This window comes from Prunus dulcis, chromosome 6 (genome assembly GCF_902201215.1).
Source record: "Prunus dulcis chromosome 6, ALMONDv2, whole genome shotgun sequence".
In the NCBI taxonomy this organism is placed as follows: domain Eukaryota; kingdom Viridiplantae; phylum Streptophyta; class Magnoliopsida; order Rosales; family Rosaceae; genus Prunus; species Prunus dulcis.
Window position 1 is genome coordinate 13,881,574 of NC_047655.1, and position 11,068 is coordinate 13,892,641.

Consider the following 11,068-nt stretch of genomic DNA (forward strand, 5'->3'; position numbering starts at 1 on the left):
ACGTCTACGGGCCATCATTTTTGAATGAAAAAACTTAGTAATCTTCTCTCTTTCATTGAGCCACTGGACTATGGATTTGAGTTTCCAATATATTTCTTCCTCCTTCACAGCTCCTTTAAGAGTATTTTCCAATTGCATCACTCTGTCTCAGTTAAAAACTGGCGCCATGTATGCATCCTTTAGTTGTTCTCGTAATAGGTGCTGTCTTAAAGCTTCTCCATTTAGTTTGCCGCCAATCTAAGATACCTTTCTTGACTCAAATTAATTTCCTGGAAAGCTGGAGGCCTTTAGACCCTTGGAAGCTCTTCCCCCATTTTCCTTCCACCACTCTACGACACCCGTCACCATCCCCTCACTACGGATCAAATCTAAAACGCTTCCGCCATTTTCATGTTGAACCATGGGAATGAAGCAAAAGCATAGCGTGATCTGGGCCTGCTATGATCACGTGATGCACCTCCTCCTTTGGATACCTAGCCATCCATGCAACATTCCCAAACCCCCTATCTAGACGCTCCATAATTCCCCAATCTTGATGCCGATTCCGCCAAGTAAATGGATGATCCACGTACCCTAAATCCAACAGACGACTATTGGCAACAAAACCACAAAAATCTTCCAAACTCCGCTCAATTCGAGGTACACCAGCACTTTTCTCAATAACATCCATTATATCATTAAAATCCCCCATAACCAAACATGCATCCTGACACCATTCTATCCTTTCACTCAAGATCTGCCATTGAGAACGAAGAACCCGAGCATCAGTGCTAGCATACACAGCACAAAATTGCCATGTCATTCCATGCTCCTCATCCTTGATAACTACCTCAATAAAAAAAAAAACCAGCATATTTTAGTAAAACAACCTGTGCCATCTCCTTCCAAAACATACACAATCCTCCACTTAGACCAACAGGTACAACTGCATGCACATAATTCATTCCACTATGTCTTTTCAAATGGACATAGCGATTACTTCGATTTTTTTTTTCTCTAATAAAACCACTATGTCAGGAGTTTGGAGCCTCGCTTGCTCCTTAAGACTAGAAACTGTCAGAGCACTCCCAATACCCTGGCAGTTCCAAATAATGATCCTCAGAACCCCTGTGGAAACCTGATAAAGCTGGTCTCCTCTACTTGTAGTGACGTGTCTTCAAAAGTCAACTCCTGCCTGAGTCCCTCAACTCGTGCCCCTTCAATATCACGAACCCATAGATGTGCATTGCACGCCCGCTTATCCCCGTTATCAAATGCATCATCACTTCTTCCTTGCTTACGGCGCAAGTTAATTCCAGCTAGATGAGATCCGTTGCCTTGAGCATAGATCAACGGCCCCAAATTAAAAGGATATGATCCTTGCGTACCCGACACATGCAGTTGAATCAAATCCCTCCATAGAAAGTCCTGTTGGCCGCCCACTGCAAAGTCAACTCCTTTGGTTGCAGCCACTGACTCCGTCATAGCCTTTGCATTCATATCAAAGGCTACCCTATCTATGGCAAATATCTGAAAGACACCCCCCACACGTTGAGGGACAGACAAAGAAGCCGACCGTGCAACCGCTCTAGCCCCCTGCTTTCCCAGAATTCCAGCCTCCCAAATATTTCTATTACGGTCTTCTGCCTCCTTTGCTTCACGAATTTTCTCAACTAAGGTGGAGTCCCGCGATCTGGTCTTGCATGGGGAAGACGCAGAATCCAAAAGAAGTTCACCCCCACAATCTTCCCTACTCCTGATTCTCTAATCATTATAATCAGCCCTGCTTCCCGACCTCTAGACTTCCACCAACCGAGTAAGGGAGCAGAAGTATCAAATATGTCATCAGAATGTCAAGTAGCAGAGTCAATTGAGACATTCCAGCCATACAGTCAAAGTTTCCTGCCTCGCATATCTTCTCTAGCCTCTAGTCCCACAAAGGCCATCATACGTTCATGCAACCTAGAATTTTCCTCACCCAAGGAACCCACCTTCTCTATGCATATTCTACGCAGATGACATAGACAACCACAAAGAAAGCAATATTCTGGCAGAAATTCATAACGAAATTCCACCCAAATTGCACCTTCCTCAAGGAAATCCACAAACGTATCTTGCATGAGCAGCTGCAGCACATCCACCCCAATAAGGACTCGCAGGGACCTGCCAATACAGTCCCCCCTCCATATGGTCAATTTCCAAGACCTGCCCCATCAGAGACCCAATCTTCCTGGCAACCACTATAGTCATATTAAGTAAGGGAACACCATGGATCTGCACCCAAAAGGTTGCCTTAGAAAGATCCACCTCCTGAGCATCTTTGCTTGGCCGGACTTCTGAAAGCAGCACTTAGTGGTCCTGGAAGGATCACGGTTCCATATCCACCACGCATGACTTGTCCTTCTTATTTGCAAACCTGATCAGAAACTTCTGCGGTTCAATTTCCTTGATGGACACACCATCGTCCCCATACCATAACTTAGAGAACACCCCCACAAAACCATCAGAATGAACCGCCTTAGTCGTCAAAACCCTAGCCACCAACAAGAACTGTGAACCTCTCCTAATATCTAAGCCATCTCCAGCCTCGATTCGAATCCCACCCCGTTCTCAAACTGACAAACATAGATGATTGCCAAACTGCTTCTCGAGATCCTCCATACTCCCACCCGTCGCAAACTTGACACCTACGCTACCCCAATTCCAACCTTCTTATCGACCGTAGCAGCAGTCCTCACTTACCGTAGTAATCAGAAGCAAAAATCGTATCCCAAGAGAAGAGATCTAGTGACCACACCGAGCGCCGTCGAATTTCAAAACCCTAGCCGTCGAAGAGAAACCCTAGCAAAACCTACTCTCCTTGCGTGATACTTTTTTTTTTTTTTTTTCACCGAAGCCCTTTCCACGTTACAGTGGATCTCCACTGCATCTTAAGTTAATAATCAGTCAAACATAACCGAAATAGGTTCAATGTTTGGGTGGCATGCCACCGAGTTTTCCTATCGCAATCGGTACTGGTGTGTTGCATATAACTAGTGATCACCATACAACCCTAAACTTGAAAAACACTAAAAAGTAAACTCATACCTCATTTGAAGCCTCCCTAACTTCAGTCTCACTCTTCATGAATAAATACTAGATATGTTTTCACAAATATAAGTCGTGTAAACCTTGTTAGGGTTGTAGGAACATAATAGTTTGTGAAAAAAATATAACGAGGATTGCAGGAATTTATGTAGGTGTGTAGTGAGTAAATTTAATTTAATTTAATTTTAAATATTTTGTATTCTTAACAGTAATTATGTAAAATGGTAAAATAGTTTATTCTGGCTTAAAATTAGCAAATAATTGGCTGCAAATAAAATCACCCGAAAAATTATAGTGATCTAAAATGACGATGTCACAGACAGTGTGCGTGCGAAGTCCCAAAGCGCCCCTTTTCCATCGGAATGCCCTAATAAGAGGGATTTGAGCCCTCTCTCGATTCCGTCTCCTCTCTGCTCTCTTCTGCTTTCAGTAGCTTCCGAATCTTAAACGCTTTGAAAGCTCAGAATTCCTTCTTGGCTCTTGAGCAGTCATGGGTTCCGGTCTCTTTCTCTCCCGAGATTTATATATATATGTATATATTTATTCACAAAATTATTGAATGCCTCATTATCTATATGTGTATGTGTGTGTATGCAGATGCTGATATGGAGGATTACGGATTCGAGTACTCGGATGAGGAGCCTGAGGAACAGGATGTTGACATTGAGAACCAATATTACAACTCTAAAGGTATTTTTAGGTTTGATTTTCGCGATATATTTCAATGGGTTCTCATCCTTTCTTTTCTGATGAACATGGGTTCTCAGCTTTTGCTTTTAGGGTTCAATAGTATTTTTATTTTGGAACAGTTAGGGTTCAATCATATTTATTTTCTCTTTGCCACACTGGATGAGTTTTTTTTTGTTTTTTTTCCGACTTCCAAAAAAACTCAGGTTTGGTTGAGACAGATCCCGAAGGAGCTCTTTCAGGATTCGATGAAGTAGTTCGAATGGAGCCTGAGAAAGCCGAGTGGTGAGTAACACCAATAAACTTTTGCTGAAAAAAGTAAATGAGTTCTGGCAACACCTTAAAATTTAGATGTTCTCTTTGTTTAATTCCTATATTCTTTTTTAGAGGGAAGGAAAAATAGAATTTAATGAGTCTGGAAAACGATTATGCTTGTAGATTTGGTCTTCGATGATGATAATAGAATCCCCTTGTTGTGAAATGAAGTTAGGATTTGTGAGAAGCCAGGATTAATCTTGCTTGTTTGTTTTTTTTGCTTTTAGTTTTTCTTTCTATTTAATGGGGAAACAGGGAAGGGTTTATTCTTAACTTGAGAAACAATACATCTTCATTTAAATTGTGAAAGAAGTATGATGGGGGAATACATGGCAACTACCAAACTTCATTTAAAAGATGTATAGTTTATGGTGTATATGTGCATTAGAAGCTTTATGCTTATATTTTTCCCTTTTCATGAGCCTTGAATGGAACTGCCAAACTTGTGCAAATTTTGTTTTCCTTCTGAATTCATTTGTTGGAGGTATTCCTTAATAATTAAATTTTTCACCAGGGGATTAAATTTTGTACCCTAAACACTTGTGTAGTTTGTTAACTCTCCTTCCTCAATTTATTTTATATTTTGTTGAAGTTGTGCAAGTTTGTAGTGAATAATGGGGAAAGGGTGAGATTTTGAGAGGTTTCGTGGCTGGGGGAAGGGCCTATGCAGACACTGTTTCCCAGGTTACATGCACGTTCTAGAAAACACTATGAGTGTATTTCAGGGTGTGCGGATGCTATTTATTTTCCTTATAATTGGGATTTTGTCTTAAGCAGGAATCTTAGTGATTTGAAGGTGGAAGATGCTTCACTGTTAGGAAGTGTGGAATGGGCTCATTTGTTCCTTCAAAAACCAATGTTAGGAGTTGGAAGTTAGATGGGTCAGGGTGTTTTACGTGCAAATCTTATAGTAGTTTCTTTTGCAACAGAAGGGCTTCGTTTCATTTTTCATATTGTTTGGCATTAGCTATATGTTGGGTAATTGGGTTGGAGTGTAATAGGATAATTTTTTTGGCATTAGAAAGGCGTTGATGTGGAAGATCCTTGGGATCAAGTTAGATATGGTCAGCATTGTGGGAATTGGTTTGTGCAGATTTTAGGGGGATTCCTTGTATGTTTTTCTGTTAGATTTCATAGCTGTAGTGACGATATGTTTTCTTGTAGTTTGTTTTTAGTTGTTCAGTTTTTATTTTATATATTGTGCATTCTGTTTTCAGATTACAGTGTTTTGGGCTTATTGTTTCTTATCATAAGTTGTCTGTGGATGTCCTGTGAACGTTTCTATACATAGTTTTTGCTTTTAATAAAGTTTTTTTCTAAAAAGTTAAATAAATATGTTACAGGGGATTTAAAGCTTTGAAGCAAACTGTGAAGCTTTATTATCGTCTGGGGAGGTATAAAGAAATGATGGATGCGTACAGGGTGATGTTGACATATATCAAATCAGCAGTAACACGAAATTACAGTGAAAAATGTATAAACAATATTATGGATTTTGTTTCTGGTTCGGCTAGTCAGAACTTTGGTCTCCTGCAAGAGTTCTATCAGACCACTTTAAAGGCCCTTGAAGAGGCAAAGAATGAGGTCAGAATATAACCATAGTTTTAGCATAAGTTTTTTATTTCTAATATGAATGCAATCTGACCTCTTGTTATGCAGAGACTTTGGTTCAAGACAAATCTTAAGCTGTGCAAAATTTGGTTTGATATGGGTGAATATGGGCGAATGAATAAGGTAATCTGTCTATTTGGATGATACCTTTCAGCAAAATATTATGCTGATTGTGATCTTAAAAGGCTGAGCATAACCTATGTTGAACTATTAGATTCTGAAAGAACTCCATAAATCTTGTCAAAAAGAAGATGGTACAGATGACCAAAAGAAAGGAAGTCAACTTCTGGAGGTTTATGCAATTGAGATTCAGATGTACACGGAGACTAAAAATAATAAAAAGCTCAAGGTAATAATCTTCAATCTTTGTTGTAGACTAACTCTCATTCTCTCCACTCTGTCTTTGTGATATGCATTTTCTGCCAGACTCTGAGATGTAGGGTTTGGTTTAATTAAAGCACAAATATATAATGCTAAATAGATTATTAATACCAGTATTTCAGTGGGTCAACTCTGGTTTGCTTAACTTTTTTATTTGTTAAATTGAGAGAATAAGAGTTTGAAGTGGGGAAAATTGGTGTGATCATTTTCTCTCTGAATCATTTCTCAAATTGAATAGAATTGTAAGTGTTATGAGCATGGTAACAGATAGACGTTGAACTTATTGTATGTATTGTAGCAAAAGACGGTCTTTTGTAAATTTTGTTCATGTGGAATTTTTAAGAGTGGAGCTAGTGCCCCCCGCCCCCCGGCCATTTCTATGTCCTCGCTGACCCTATTTTAATATATATAAATTTACTCGTCTCACCCTATTATTCCCAAACTGCCCTTGCTCCTTCCTTCTCAGTCACCTTCACCCTCCCCTTCCGTTGCCCCCACACTTAACCCTACCCCTAAAATGCATGCATGTATATGCTTATGACCCTTTTTAAAGAGAAGAAAGCAAAAGGAAAAAATGGTCTTCCATGAATAAGTTAAATCGAAATTGAAGGAAACAAGTGTTGCCCAATTCTTCAATTGATCTTCTAAATCATACCAGATCAATGAAAAGCATATGAGTTGGAAAATTTCTAGGAAGATGAGATCCACATTAGTTCTGGGGTTCAGTTAAAAAAATTCATGCATCTCAGATCCCTTTTGGTTGAGTTGCACTAACTTCTGCGTTTCACAATCTCAATATTTTTATCAATATTCCCACAAGCGGTTATTTCTTGTCTATGCATTTCCACTGTACAAGCAGCTTCAACATTAGATTATGTCTATACAATAAGTTTTAGACTAGAGAAATATTCTTGGAGAAGTTGGTAAGAAATTCAGTGGAGTGGTCAGAAGATCATCCATATGTTTAATTGACTCATGTTGTAAATGGCTCAAGTGATGTTTCTGATGGTTGGTTAAAGGATTTTAAATGTAAAATACAGTTGAAATGAAAGTTTAATTGAAAAGTGGTTCGTGTAGATTTCAAATCAAGTTATTAGGAGGATTGGGTTTGTGAGCAGTCGAGTTATGTGAAAAACAAATGCTGGGATACTATTATGAAACAATGGGGTAATAATTTCTAAATTTCGGAAAAAAAGTATAACACCTTAGTTGTATTACAACATAAGTAAATGGTCATTTTTAAGTGCTTGTTTTGGTTTATTGTTTCAATCAAAGTGGATCTTCAGGCATAAATAAAATGAAGAACAAGAATCATGAAATATGCATTGTTTTAAATCTATAACTAAATAATGTGTATATATATTTGTTGGTTGGCATACATGTTACATTAGTTGGAACAGTCAGGCCCATGGTTTGCTCCCATGCGGTCTGACGTTCAAAACCCCCAAAGGTACCTACCTACCTATTTGCTCGTATTTCCTATCTCCCAAAGATTGTAGGGTTCGGCGGGAGGCGCCAGTTTCAAAGCTGTGCCCACTTTGAGGATTGGTGGATTTCTGGGTATGAAAAAGAAATATAATAGATTTTGTCTAATTATATATAAGTTTGTTAGGTTCCTCAGGTTGGAGTCAATCTGCCTGAGTTTCCTAAAGTTCATGTTGGGTTTGGTGGGTTGGGTTCCTACACTAAATGCCAGCAACCATAGAGCATCCATCAATATATAAAACAGAACTTTATATAGTCAAATGTATGCATGCACAATTTTGAAAGATTGTGTTATTTGCCCCATGTTAATTAGTCAATATTATTATTAATAGGATAATAAAAGTTCCTCATGATTGTATAACAACATGTGCAAAATGCTTAAGTGGATAATGCCTTACCCTTGTTTCAATATCCCAAGGGGACGATTTGTAGCCCTTTGAAATATAGATGGAAGAACGCCTCAGCCGAATGAATTCCGAGGGAACAATATAATTTTTGTAGCTAGTGTGTCATATTTCGTAAAAGGCTAAACAAGGCCTCCTTACCATTGTCGTTGTAGTGATAATTCATCAAGGAATATACTTTTTGTCATTTTGTGTGTTTCTGTTTGCTGTTGTGATTTAGCAGCATCTGACTGTGGATTGAATGCAGCAATTATACCAAAAAGCGCTTGCAATCAAGTCAGCAATACCTCATCCTAGGATCATGGGAATAATTCGTGAGTGTGGGGGGAAGATGCATATGGCAGAGCGTCAGTGGGCAGATGCAGCCACAGATTTTTTTGAAGCCTTTAAGAACTACGATGAAGCTGGGAACCAGAGGCGTATACAATGCTTGAAGTATGCTCTCTGGTGCCATGCATTTTTTTTTTTTTTTTTCATTTGGACTTGTTAATAGGCGCTCCTCTCTCTCTCTCTCTCTCTCTCTCTCTCTCTCTCTCTCTCTCTCATTGTTGATAGTTTTCAAAAGTAGAGGTCAGTCTACAAATCATTATGTGCTATCACCTATGAGGGGTATGAAACTTAGATGGTAAGGTTTACTAATGATGGAGTCAACCTCACAGTTCACCATGGATGAGAGCTGAAGTCATACATGGATGAGAGCTGAAGTCAATACTACATGTAAAATGCACCATCTAACATATGAAATTAATGGAGGCAATTGCATCACCATTTGGATAATAAATACCTATAATTGGAATTTAAGACGATGAGGGGTATGAAATTAGATGGTAAGGTTTACTAATGATGGAGTCAACCTCACAGTTCACCATGGATGAGAGCTGAAGTCATACTACATGTAAAATGCACCATCTAACATAAGAAATTAATGGAGACAATTGCATGACCATTTGGATAATAAATACCTATAATTGGAATTTAAGACGACGAATTTTTATTTTACCAAGGTTATGGTAGCATTTGTTGACAAATAACCGTTTTTATAGTATAAATTTTACTAGAAACTTTGAATGGCTGTTAATTTTAAATTTGTAGTGATATGATTTGAAGACTTAGACAACATGATGGCAATTCCTTTGGTTAAACTCATTGTGTTTGTGTGTTTCTTAATTACATGACACACATTCCTTAGTTGATATATGGCGATTGTCTTTGAGTTGTTTTAAACTGGGATACACAATAGATATATGGCAATTGTCTTTGTGTTCCCCAGGTTTTACTAATCTCTCCATGTTCAATGTGCGTTGCTTGACAGGTATCTAGTTCTGGCTAATATGCTGATGGAGTCAGAGGTTAATCCATTTGATGGTCAAGAAGCAAAGCCGTAAGTTTTGAAAATATGTTTTTTTTCTGCGTTTTCAAGTTCTTGCATCTCCTTCTGTTCTTACGATTTCGGTTCCGCAGGTATAAAAATGATCCTGAGATCTTGGCAATGACAAATCTGATAGCAGCATATCAACGAAATGAGATACTGGAGTTTGAGAAAATTCTTAAGGTGTTATTCTTCTCTAACATAACGTTATGCAAGTTAAACTTACCTCTGTGTATGTGTTCATTCATTTTTTTTCTTCTCTCTTTCTTTCTGTATTATTTCCCTTAGTTGAATTAGCATTTGTACTTTTTTCAGAGTAACAGGAGGACAATTATGGATGATCCGTTCATCCGAAACTATATTGAAGATCTGTTGAAGAATGTTAGGACACAAGTGCTGCTTAAACTTATCAAGCCGTACACTAGAATACGGATTCCCTTCATATCAAAGGTGGGCCATACATTCTATCTTTTTGTATTTGTTGCTCATTGCTTTGTTGTGCTTGTTTAATCATTAACTCTTGAGAAACACTGGATGGGTTTTATCTTTTAGTTTAAATACTTTTCTTTTTTTTTCAATATGACCATCGCTGCTGCTTGATCATATCACCTGTAAACTTACTGAACTTCGTTGACGTTCAGGAACTTAATGTGCCTGAGAAAGATGTTGAGCAACTCTTGGTTTCGCTTATTTTGGATAACCGAATCGATGGACATATAGATCAGGTGAACCGGCTCTTAGAGCGTGGTGACAGGTCTGTTTACTTGACTTGTACCTTTTACTTTTAATCCATGCATGCTGGTTCACGGTAGAAGTACATGTTTGATTGCCACTGATTCATTCGCAAACAATGTGCAGGTCAAAGGGAATGAAGAAATATGCTGCTATAGATAAATGGAACACACAGCTAAAGTCTCTTTACCAAACTATCAGTAACCGAGTATATTGAGAATCACATTTATCGTTTACGATCTGGATGGTGCCCAGCTTTCTGTTATTATGTCATGAGTTAGTTGAGCTCCAACTTTTACCCCTTTTGAGAACAAATGCTGGATGAGATGTGAATAGACGTGATTTCGGAGCTTTATAAGCTGGTTTTTATTGAGTAGTATATTATTAAGTATGACCATTTTGTAAGATTCAATTGTGTCGAACTGTCGCTAGGCAGGAAGAAGGTATGTGTTTAATGGTGTTATTATGTCTGTTTGGATCAGCAATATAGCTTCGGTTTTTATACTAACCACTTGTCATTTTTTTAATTGGTTCTTAGAAAATTTAACGCACTAGGAACCAATTAGAAAATGACAAGTAGCTAATTTGGGTTTGTCTCTCTAAATAGGCTCTATAACAGTTTGTTTGAATGAGGGAAATAAAATTGGAATTTTGACAAGTCAGAATATTTAAATTCAAATAAACCAGTTCTCATGTTTGGATAACTAAACAAAGAAATTTGGAAATTCCACGTGAGAATGGACATAGAATTTGGAGGTCATAAATCCCAATTTTAATTTCTAAGTAGTTATAATTTTTAAATATCCAAGAGAGATTGAGTTTTAAAGAAGATAACTTTACAAATAAATGTTAAATTCCATGTTTAAATTTGTTAGCCATTCAAATTTTAGAATATTAATTTCCGTCATTTCTAATTCAATTCCTTTGTACTTTTAAATTTTCTCATCTGTAAGAGTTTTTGTATAACATGTTATGTTAGAATGAGACTATTTATAAGAAACGGATTATTGTCAATTAC

General features: G+C 37.8%; 1 protein-coding gene across 1 annotated transcript; it reads left to right on the forward strand.

Annotated features, from left to right (window-relative positions):
* Positions 1-3,312: 3,312 nt before the first annotated feature.
* Positions 3,313-10,554, forward strand: LOC117631257 (COP9 signalosome complex subunit 2). Its single transcript, XM_034364301.1, has 12 exons — positions 3,313-3,566; positions 3,664-3,756; positions 3,960-4,038; positions 5,412-5,652; positions 5,728-5,802; positions 5,894-6,028; positions 8,197-8,384; positions 9,262-9,330; positions 9,411-9,501; positions 9,634-9,768; positions 9,960-10,072; positions 10,177-10,554. Exons 1-12 carry the CDS (start codon positions 3,557-3,559, stop codon positions 10,265-10,267), a joined length of 1,320 nt encoding a protein of 439 aa, XP_034220192.1. The 5' UTR covers positions 3,313-3,556; the 3' UTR covers positions 10,268-10,554.
* Positions 10,555-11,068: the final 514 nt, after the last annotated feature.

Coding starts and splice junctions, on each gene's coding strand:
- LOC117631257 (XM_034364301.1), top strand. Junction 3,757..3,959: donor CCAATATTACAACTCTAAAG/GTATTTTTAGGT, acceptor AAAAAAACTCAG/GTTTGGTTGAGACAGATCCC. Junction 9,769..9,959: donor GGATTCCCTTCATATCAAAG/GTGGGCCATACA, acceptor GTTGACGTTCAG/GAACTTAATGTGCCTGAGAA.